Source organism: Mercurialis annua, linkage group LG1-X (genome assembly GCF_937616625.2).
Source record: "Mercurialis annua linkage group LG1-X, ddMerAnnu1.2, whole genome shotgun sequence".
Lineage (NCBI taxonomy): Eukaryota > Viridiplantae > Streptophyta > Magnoliopsida > Malpighiales > Euphorbiaceae > Mercurialis > Mercurialis annua.
The window spans coordinates 44495545-44507330 of record NC_065570.1 but is presented as its reverse complement, the minus strand read 5'-3'; the positions used below and the strand labels follow the sequence as shown (position 1 = coordinate 44507330).

Genomic DNA, 11786 nt, shown 5'->3' with positions numbered 1-11786 from the left:
CATTTAAATGTTGAAATCTTCTCTTGGAAAAATGTACCGCATGAAAGATTCTTTTAAAAGAAAGTACACTATGAAAACAACACATTTTTTATAGATATTTTTGTTATTATCTCAAAACCTTTAGAATAGAGGCCTCTCGAACAAAAGTGGTTAAGTAGAGGAGACTACGTATGGGTTTTTCCAATATTGATTGAATGAAGAAGGGTCATGATACCCGGGTCTCCACAAATATAGTCTAGTGGCAGAAACGTTATAATTCTCACGTATGTCTCATGTTCAATTTCAATTCTTATAAAAAATAATATAATAGCAAACCAGTAAAAGTTTTCTTCTTTAGATACAAAGTTGTACATGTTTATACTCATATGAACACCTATCAACAAATTTAACAGCCGAAAATTCCTAAAAATTGTGTGACTATAACCCGAATTCCAAACAAGATCACCTCACTTCATCCCTCCCAATTATACATTTGGGCAGCACAACTGACCCCTCTAATCAAACTTTATTAACAATTTACTATTAATGCTAGTAAAAATAAAATTAGGGAAAAAAATAAAAATCTGCGTGAAAAAGAATATAGGCAAGAAGATGTGGAAAATAACTCGTAGAAATAAAAGAAATGGAAGATGAACAAAATATAGACAGAGATAGGTGTAAATTACTGATGAATCTTCAACATCCAGCTGCTTTCAAGAATTTGTCATAGGGGCTCGAAGGTGGTAACCTGAAGGAATTTTGTCCGTACTCGACTGAGCAAATGGCAAGCTGGTCGGTTGCTTTACTTTGATTGTTGTTATTAGACTTTGATTGGCTTGCTGAAGTCTCCAGTATCTGGAAAGAACAACGTATAATATCATGTTGTCAGGCATACACAATAAACACTCATCGATAGCATGATCATATAATAATAGCCGCTAATATAGTTAAACACTAAACTCAAGAATCAATATCAAAAAGAATAAAAGTACAGCATATGCACATGTTCATTATCTACTAAATTGTTATGACAAACATCTCAAGATACCAAATTCCAGTTGTTTCTATTGTCCATGATAGTTTGGTACCACCAACAAATGTCATAAAATTTCCTAAATAACCAAGGAATATGTCGGTGACATGTATGGTGTATTGAGGAAGAGCAAAAACTAGAAAAATCAATAACATAAGGCATATGAACATGTTCATTCTCACCTCATTCAATTCTGAAGTGCCTTTCTTTTCAGTGTCAGTGGGAAAAATCTTGGCTTCATGTTGATTCTTGAAACTATGAAGCATAGACATCTTTTGTTGCTTGCCCGAGACAAGAGCTTCGCACTGACTCTTCATTTGGTCATAGGGTACAGGCGTAGATGAAACCTGGGAGCTTGCAACTTGCCTTGCAGTTTCCAAGACCTGCAGTTATTACAAAGCCCATAAATGCTGAGTGTGAAACACACACGCAGGAATCAGAAAAAATATAAAATAAATATAACTCGCCTATATTATGTAACCACCACCGACACACACACAAATGATAATGGAAAGTGATGCCAGGAAGATTTAGTTGTGGTGTTTTAATGAAGGGTACAGAAGAAATCAAGGTCATCAATTTTAGAGTTTTTAAAGTGTGCAAGGATTTGATAATATGGTGATAATATTACAAAGAAAAAAATTAAGGACTCTTAGATATGACTCCAAATAAAACATAGAACGTGTATTACTAAAATGATGAATAATCATCGGTAAAATGTTATTTACAGATGCATAATCGAAATGAATAAATTCCATGTGAGAATTCGTTGTTTACAGATGAATAGGGTTGTAAGCAAGTCAATATCCTCAAACTCATGTTCACAAAATACTATAGTTCGATTTCAGCAGAGTCCAGCTCGATCTAGAGTAGTTTGACTAATGAGTTGAGCAAAGTTCAAGTACTAAAATGGATAAAACTAACAGTTGGGCACAATTGTAGAAATCACCAGGTTCCAAAATTGTTAATTTATTATCATTACTTGCCTGGATTTAAAAGAAAAAAGTGGTAAACTTACCGATTCCAACAGTTCATTAACACTTAAAATGTCTAGTGTATTGGTAGAAAGTGATGTTTTGCGATCTGACTGACTTCCATTAGCTTCAATGAGGTTTTCGTCATCTGTGGAAGCTGCAGGCATGATCTGAAAGAAAGCCACAATAAGAAAACTCAGCTTATGTCAAAAAAACAAATACAAAAACTCAGCTTTCGCCAAGTCACATAGCGGTGGACACTATCTGATTGATAATACCTCTTCAAAAGCCTGAAACTCCATTTGGGCAAGAGGCGAACTTGGCCTTGGCGTGTCCATAAACAAGGGAGCTCCCAATGGGTATGCATCATCAGGAAAAAAATCCTGATGAAGCTGCGCCTTTATTCCCGATAACTCATCCTGGGGACAAATCAATAAATATACAGAAAGTTCATTGATTCAACAACTAACGATGAATAATTTACCTATGGGCAAGTTTTTTATTGCACCAAAACCCAAAAGAAGTAAAATTACTTCAACATTAAGTAGCTTATCAAGCTGCACATGTATGATTGATATAATATGTGTTTCTTCTGAGTCATGGGTATGCATCATCAGGAAAAAAATCCTGATGAAGCTGCGCCTTTTATTCCCAATAACTCATCCTGGGGACAAATCAATAAATATACAGAAAGTTCATTGATTCAACAACTAACGATGAATATTTACCAATGGGCAAGTTTTTTTATTGCACCAAAACCCAAAAGAAGTAAAATTACTTCAACATTAAGTAGCTTATCAAGCTGCACATGTATGATTGATATAATATGTTGTTTCTTCTGAGTCAATCCAATGCAACATGGCATTGAGTCTATTATCACATGTAAGATTCTCCTAATTCCTTATCGTTCAAAATTCTTAGAATATACCCTCCTTTCTTTTCTCACTTTTAAATGCAAGTAATTGTGCCCTTTAATCACATTCAGTATCTTTTCACGTGTTTGAAATTTGATGAATCTAATCCTTATGCAAAAATATCAAATGCCAGTAGTCCGCATATGGTTTGGCTTGGCCTTTAGGAAACCCATTCAGAAATTCCTTTTACTACAAATTACATAATGGAAGGGTGATTTAACTTGATATGACATTGCACAAGCATAAATATTAACGTACCTGTGTCAGTTTTTCAAATTTTCTTGTGAAATGTGATGTCACGGTTTCCTTCAAATGATGATCATCTAGTTCCACCGCTGAGAGAGATTTTAATGCAGCAACGTCATCTTCCTCTGATCCATATACTATTTTCCCTGCGTCACATTCTGCAAGCCTTATGTCGCCCACAGACTCAAGATAAGGATCAGCCTGCCGAAGGTATTCATTGATGCAAACATTAGAAGAACCGTTAAAAGAAAACAGGCCTTGCCTTAGAAAGAAAATGAAAACAAAGTTATCTATTTTCTAAGGATATTTGGATAGGAGACGAACTGTTTTTTCTGTCAAAGATGCTTTAACTAAAGGAATTAGCTCAGGAAGTTTTCCTGCTTTTGCTGAGAAAATAAGCATGTATGAAGCCAAGGTGAAGAGAGACCTTCTGCGAGACGGTTGCAGACCTCCTTCAATATGTATACAAGACATATAAGTTCAAAGTATTTTTAACAAATCACAATTAATTATTTTGAATATTATCACTCAAACTGCTATTCTTTCAAATGTAAACAGCATAAAAATGGGTTTCGCCCAAAGATTTATGAAAAAGGAAAACACAAAGTCCGAAAGAGCAAACTTAAGATGTCAGTCTTATTTTCACTACCGCTATGCAACATCTATTAAACTTTTTTATCATTGAAAAGTAGTGTGGAGTAGTTAAGAAAACAGAGCTTATATCTAAAAAAAAATACATCAAAAAATGCAGATTTAAGAGCAGAAGGGTCATATATAAAATATATGAAATGATTGTGTAAATGTATGTGTTTTGAAAATTTCAGGAATGCCATTGCCTGCCGCCCTTCTTAACAATTATCTACTTCATCTTTAAATAGATTTTTTTTTTGCTAAATCTTAAATGAATACCATTTAGCGAGAGATCCAACTTACTGTCTTGATCCACTGAGAAACTCCTAAGAGAGAATGCCAGCTGAAAACACCGAACTAGAGCCATGTGATTGGAAGTCTGTCATAAGTTTTTTTTATCAACACTCAAATTCTGAATGGCTGTCAAATAGAAGATGTGCACAAATATGGTGTAATTTAACCAACGCATGCCAAAAAGATTTAAAACAAAGAGATGTCACATTAAAAACTCCGTGTATGCAGAAACTTCTCTGAGATTTCATCCCCAAGGCTAATGCTATAATCAGATTAGCATAGATCACTACTAACTTTGATCATCAATGAAATTTATGTATCTATGTAACAGAAAGAAAAGATGCTATCACCTACATAAACTTGAAATATACTGCATACACATTGTTACAAAAGGATTTCTAAGAAAGGACGAGGTCTGAAAGGTTTAATACATAAAAAAGTAAGAAGTAGGCATCCCATTGTTCTAACACATACTCAAAGGTGTTTCATTTAGTTAAATGCCCTGAAATGTCTCTCTATGTGCTCAAGGGTGTTTCTTTCTATTTAAAATAATGAGAAGTTTCTGCAATTCTAAGTTATCAGAAAAGGACCAGCGTGACATCTTTAAACCTCTTTCATTCAAGATATACAAAGAGGGCCATGAAATGTGTACAGCTCCATTTCTAGATAAATTCTCTTCATGCAGTTGTAATTAGCCTTAGAGTTTCATTGACAAAATGCCTTGTTGTTAGTTATCAATAATGAGTAAAATGCTACAAAGCAAAGAATCTTGCTTGGCTTATGTGCATTAGCAAGTAGAAAGAGCTTCAATTAATGCACTAAAAATTGCTAATGATCAAGACATTAGATAAAAGATGATAATGACAAAGTGTATACCATCAATGCTAGTACTAATTTGAGAAAAACTTACCTTAGATCGAGTAAACAGCAAAGCAATGTTATAAGAGTGCGCAATAGCCTCAAAATTTGAAAGCGTATTCTCTGGGGATGTTGCTTGGATCCATATAGATGAAAGTAGAAGACTGACTTGATGACCACTTAATCTAATAGAAGTTTGCTTCTGATAATAATTTTAACTACATCAGACAACTGAATAAAATTTAAAAATAACATATCCTGATTATAAACTAAATTCTAAGTTGGGGTTTCGTACACTTTTTCCATGTGTGCTAGCATCCTTGAAGCTATTTGAATGATCATTTGAATCACGTTCTCTCAATCTTTTAGCATCAGCATCCAATATCTGACTTTTTCCCTCTCCCAACCCTCCATCCCTGGGTTCTGCCTTATCCTTCCCTTCATCCTGAAAGGAGAAACTTTTACCCCTTGACTTCCGCCATGAACCAAAAAATTCAGAGAAAGCTTCTGATGTTTTACTGTTCTGATCTGACCAAAGACAAAGTAAGGATGGCATAAGCACAACAGATAAGACGTTGTGAGCTCCAACTCTTGTCTCATGATCTGGATGGGTCATTGCAATTAGCAACTGATGGAACAGCGCATCAGGAAAAGCCTGAAATTTACACGAGTCACATCAAATCATATAATTTTAACAAGATCCAAACAGGAAGCACTGAAGCAGCACATTAAAGAAGGTCTACTTGCCTTATTCTTATATGATATGTTAGGGATTGAAGCAAGAATCCGTGCTGTTTGACAAACAGCAGATACTGTGGTTCTAGCTACAAGGGTAGTAGTTGAAATATTCTCCAAAAACACAGCCATTTTATCAAGTATGGGACCCACATCTCCCACCTATTAATCAGAAAAGCATTCTGTAAAGCAATTATATGCATGTGCAAAAAGACTTGGTAGTATTTACAAAATTCTCCAGGAACAAGGAAATTTTATCAAAGTATGGGACCAGTATCTTCCCCCTAGTAATCAGAAATGCATTGTCTTAAGTAGATATATTTGAGAAAAAATGGCACATATCTAACAACAGACTAAGTAAGGCATTAGCTTATCAAGTGTATTTACTAGAACCCAATTCATAGCCACATCTGGTTAATTTTACGAAACACAAAATGCATATAAAGCTAGGATAATTGTTTCCAATAATGGAGAATTACTGTAGTCTTGGATTATTATGTATAAAGCAATAAAGTAGCATTCAAGGGAGAATATCACTCTCAAAAACAAAAGAATCTAATAAATAATTGACATGTAACAAGTGAACCTCAAAATATATGGAGTTGAAACAACCATGATAATAAATAACAATTGTCAAGAGTTGTCCAAGGTGACAGTTTTAGCACATTAATGTTGATCGTGGATGTCCTTGATCAGATTTTGATGGTATTATGGCTAGAAATAGGCAATGATCAAGGTTCAAACATGATTCAAAAATGTTTTATTAGCAATGTTGCAGAGACTCAATTATGGTGCACTAAGCACCTTCAAATTCTTCCCATCATATTCCACCCATACTCAAGTACATATACGTTCTAACTTTTTTTTGAAACTTAGGTGTCCCAAAATGGATGAAATAAATGGAGAATATGAAAGTAGAATCGGAAAAATCAATAGCTTACGATAAGCATTATGGATGATACTTGATAGATCTGAATTATTGACGTTAGAAAGATTTGGTAATTTTTTTAGAAATTATAATATTCTCAATGAAACCAAACCATGACATATAATGCTCGGCAGTTTTTATTAATCATCTAATTAAATAGATGAGGAAAAGAGTTGTATGGATTTAATGTAAACTCGAAACAAGCACACGCTCATTCACCCATCCATATATGAACAACAAAAAGAAAAAAAGAAGAAGAAAGAAGCGTCAAAAACCTTATTCGATAGCTGTAAGATGCATTTCTCTATGGCAAACTGAAGATCAGTATTTTGCTTATCAATGCAATTTCCAGCATTAGATATTTCAGCTGAATTTTGCAGGCACTTCCTTAAATTTTTAATTAAGTCAGATATTGCACCAACAATGGAAACTGTGGCCTCTTGCTTTGCACTTTGTCCAAGCTGAGTGGTGACATTGATAATATCAATTTGTATAAGAGGTTGTTTGGCAACATTCCTATGATCCAAGTGCTTGACCAGGTTAGCTAACAGCAAATGTGAGTTTTCTCCTGGTGTTAGGAAGACAAAACTATCAGATACAAAAAAAGAGGGGAAAAAAATAATAAAAACAATATGCTTCTATCATGAGAATGATTCAAGATTCCATTATAACCTGCTTCCTCCAAAAGCGACTGCAAATATATTAACACAGGGTAGGCAACACCTTTTTCCAGGGGCCAATGATTGTTAGCATCAAAGTTAAGGAACAGAGGTTCCAGCACACGCCGTACTGTAGTAGCTTCCTTTGCCAGTCTAGCCATGTTATGTAAGCAGACTCTAGACCAGTAAGATGGACTTCTAGAAGTATCCCTGTTGAAATAGTAAAAGAAAAAAAAGATGCTAATTCAACAGAATTATTTCCACCCAACATAAATATCATTCAGCTAATAAAATGAATCCTCACATTGAGGGGTCCAACTCCAGTTTGGTACTATGGCTTTGCGAGGAAACCTTCTTGCTAATATCTGGGAATGATGAATCCTTGTCTTCTGGATTAACCACTCCCTGAATCCATTGATCTCTCTTGGAATTATCTAGGTTCTTCTGGGAATCGATGTAGTTCTCCAAAGTGACTGATATAATCTATTTTGCAACAAAAACGAGTTAATAGGCTGTATCACATAACCAGAGATTAGCATAAGACAGCAACTGTAGACTTCAAAATAATTTTGATCTTTAGCTGTATCACAAATACTTTTTAATAAAGACATCATTTATAGGATAGAAGGCTATAGCTTACATTGTCAAACTCCATTGAGATATGGGAATGCTCACCCATGAAAGACACCTAGGAACAAGATAACGTCAAGGAGCCATCAGTTGGGAGAAAAATGAGCATAGTAATGACCATATAAGAAAACATCCTGGCCATTTACTTGCAACTTTTTTAGTTCTAGCTACATATTCATGTAAATTTCTCAACAGGTAAGAATTGAACTTGAAAATGAATAAACAGATAGGGTATGACTCCAGTACTTTCAGACGTTAATTTAATTAATTTTGAAACAAAATGGTGATGGTTGCTAATGGGAGTTGTCTTGTAGGCTGGTAAATGACATAACAGGAGGCTGTGGTAGCATGGTAGCCAATAATAAAATCATGCTAATACTCCTTATTTTCAGAAGCTGTTTCTCTCAGTAGTAGTATCATTCCCTTCCATTTTATACCCTTCACTTCAGCTACAGGAAGGGAATGATACTACTACTGAGAGAAACAGCTTCTGAAAATTCTTGGGCATGTTTGCTTCCACAATGTTGGACCCATACTCAAATCATGAAGTTGGTCTCCAAGGGTATGCAGTTTAACCACTTAGCTTTGACTACTACCAACTTACAAAGTGATCGCAAATCATAGAATAGCCTGAACATGCCACAACTCTAGTTCCAGAAATGGCAGGTATGGGAAGCATTATAAATGTTTGAACAGTGGACGGGAAATATACTACCAACTAAACCAAGCGAGTCATTCAGCTAAAATTTTTATTCATAAGAAAACGTCAAACTAAAATTTTAAGCACGTGATAGACTTTACAAAACTTAAATTATATCAATACAAATAGGTAAAGTGCAGTAAAACTTCAGTATCAATGTCGGGTAACACATTTATAAAGAATAGAAACTGAAATTGCCTCTAGTTCATATAATCAAAATAAAAAAAGCACTCAAATTTCCAGATAAGAAAAGGGAATTAGTTCAAATACCATTTTTGATGCATTAGGCAGAACTACCAACAAAAATAGATAGCTTGGTTCAAATCAAATGAGCAAACAACTCATAAAAGTGAACTGCCTGCTTGTAACCATCATTATTATCAAGATTGAATGAAAAGGTGAAAAAGAACAGTACAAATTATTTACTAGTGACAAAACATCAAACCAATCACAACTAACTAAAAGTCCATCGACTAGATTTCTCTTAACAATCAGAATGTAGCAAATAAAAAAGTTATAAACAAAAACAAAAAGCACTTCATGTAGCACATTTTTAGAAAGAAAAGGGAAGAAAATGAAGAGAAAAGTTTGGTCAGGCAACTATACCATGGAAGCTAAAGCTTGCAGTCCAGCTGAATGTAAACGTAGAGTCCTTTCACCATCACCCACTTCTTGAGCCAACTGGCAAAGCTTAGGAATGAGGCCTTCTAAGTTGAACATGTGTGTGCTATCTGTCTACTTTGATTCAATGAGTTAGCATCTATTTTAAAAAGATATCAACTAAATCTGGTTTATGCAAGAACTGCTAACCAGTCATTATCATTTTTGTAGGCCAATTAATTGGATAATGCCATTTTGCAGAGCCTATGTCAAAAGCTTTATCCATTACGAACCTGACTATGTATAAAGTCAACAAGAAGATTGCAACCAAGAATTCGCATTTCATCCTGCCTGGTTTCTTCCAAAAGTGTCCGCACTATCCCCAATAAACTACTGGCAAACAATGGCCTGCAAATCAAATGCCATTCTAGAAAATATCAGCAAAAAGAAAATGGCTTTAATTTGTAACTAGAATTACAGCATAATACGGTTTCAATGTTAAAAAACTGACATGATGGGTAAACCTCTTGGCATCAATAAGATAACAATATCCTTGAATTTTTATCAAGCATATACAAATTCCTATTCTCGATTTAACCTTCAATTATCAATAGATTTTCTAATACATTCTTCCAGTTACATATAATAGGAGGTATCAATAACTTTTCTTCTCCATTTGTTTCGGTAGGTGGTTGTTCGAGCACCATTGAAAATTTAGCATACTATCAAAGGAATAAAACTTAGTTTAATTAATTGTCTTGTTTAGTGGAGTTGGCCAACTTGAGTCTATTTCAAAATTTAAATGCGGAACTTACATCTGCTCCTTACATGAGGACTGCAATTTCCTGTAAATGCATGCAACCACTTTCACAGATCCACAGTTCTCATGCCGCAACTCCTTGTAAAATCTTTGCTCCAATGTCTCAGTAATCTGTGCAGGTAATTAGAAAGCATAAAGCTATCAAGCATTTGAAATTTACTTATATACTGAACCAAAATCACAGTTCAGTTACAGTTTATTGAAGTTGCAATAAGGACCAGGTAACTAAAAAATGAGACAAGGATGGGTAATAGCTAAATCAGATAGTTGCGGAATGGTTTGATAGCATGCCTACATACACGAGTCTAAAGCATCACCCAGACAAAGAAGATAGGTACAAGGGGAGATAAAAATTCTCGCTCGTTTCAAGCTTCTTTTTTATTCTTTAAACCCATCAAATATAATACTAAACTATAAGTTCAATCTTGGAAAAACAATTAACATAGAAATCTGCTCATAAATTTATTTTGTAATGGTTTACAAACCTTAGGAATTCGTAATGGATTCTTTGAAGCGTAATCACAAAGCTTTCCAATTTTCCTATCGTTTGGTTCAGCCTCCTGCAAATAATAACAGAAAATAAGAAACAAACACATATCTCCAATTTCAGACCAATATATTTTCCCTTCCAATTCCCTTTGGTTGGGATGCTTATTATCAGTAGTCCTCGTGAACCTTTGAGGAAAGACAATACCAAACATTGCATCCTTTTCTATAACAAATATCTTAAAGAAAAACTTTACTTCTACCAAGTCCATGATCGATGAAAATAGTAACATTTTTCATTTCTAGTTTTACATCTAGAAGAAGTTGCACCGGAGATTGTAAAACTTTCACACGCAAATAATACAGAACAGAGAACTCTGACCTGTTCACATCTATGCCAAAATTCTGAAAAACTATATTATAAGAATAAGCACTAGACCAACACTAATAAGCCACTCGAATAAAGTATAACTAACAATGCAGAAAGCATAGCTTACATATCAATCCAGTATCAAATCAAAACATTAAAATAAGACAAAGGAACTACTTACAATACACAATTTTAACTGAAACATTAAACTAAAGAATTACCTGATTACGAGGAAAGATTTCAGCAAGAAATTTCTTGTAGCGTTTAACAGGCTGTCTTGATCTCGCCCTCATCGAAGGACAAAAGAAACACAGGCTGCCACAGGCGGGCAAAACCCGTCTCGAAATAACCCCCATTGTCTATTACAAACTCCTTTTTCCCTGCTCCGCAAAAATATTAATCAAACAAAAATTCAAATTGTCATTGCACAGAATGTTCTAGCTCAATTTCAGTAATCTACACTGTAATTGTGTGCATACGCAAGTTATCAACAAAAATTGACAATCTTCTTATAAGTTCCTTAAAATCCAACATCAATAAAATGTGAAAAGATTCAGCAGAGAAACTATATAGTAAAAAAATAAATAAATGAATACAAAAATTAAATTTCCATAAGATTATGAAAAATTAAAAGGAACCTACGAATCAAGCAGATACGATCACGATCTGGAAATTGCGTGGAAGCTTAAAAATTTACAACAGAACAAGAACAAGACGGAATCCACATTCAAGATTCAACTGATTTCTCTAAAATTAATAAAAAATAAAATAAAAAAGTGGTTCTTTCTTAATAAAAATCAAAAAAATGATCATAAAATTAAAAGCTAAGGGGAGCAAGGAGGCCTTTTGGCATCTCCCGCAAGGCTGTTTTTTTGTTTTAATAAATTTCTTTTTCTGTTTTAAATTTATTATTGTAATCCAAATGTCTTG

At 34.2% G+C, this 11786-nt stretch overlaps 1 protein-coding gene across 4 annotated transcripts; it reads right to left on the bottom strand.

Annotated features, from left to right (window-relative positions):
- Positions 1 to 304: 304 nt before the first annotated feature.
- LOC126656758 (protein SEMI-ROLLED LEAF 2) lies at positions 305 to 11729 on the bottom strand. Of its 4 annotated transcripts, none has more exons than XM_050351380.2 (20): positions 11499 to 11729; positions 11078 to 11236; positions 10486 to 10560; positions 9996 to 10111; positions 9474 to 9588; positions 9187 to 9315; positions 7891 to 7938; positions 7555 to 7733; positions 7264 to 7460; positions 6867 to 7159; positions 5676 to 5825; positions 5224 to 5583; positions 4981 to 5127; positions 4080 to 4155; positions 3471 to 3598; positions 3159 to 3347; positions 2265 to 2405; positions 2031 to 2156; positions 1195 to 1395; positions 305 to 834 (listed from the first exon to the last, which is right to left on the bottom strand). In XM_050351380.2, exons 2-20 carry the CDS (start codon positions 11210 to 11212, stop codon positions 676 to 678), a joined length of 2964 nt encoding a protein of 987 aa, XP_050207337.1. In that variant the 5' UTR covers positions 11213 to 11236; positions 11499 to 11729; the 3' UTR covers positions 305 to 675. The 4 variants fall into 4 exon arrangements, with proteins under 4 accessions (XP_050207337.1, XP_050207330.1, XP_050207321.1 ...); XM_050351373.2 differs by having other exon boundaries at positions 4981 to 5130; positions 11078 to 11241; positions 11499 to 11728; XM_050351364.2 differs by having other exon boundaries at positions 4981 to 5130; positions 11499 to 11728.
- Positions 11730 to 11786: the final 57 nt, after the last annotated feature.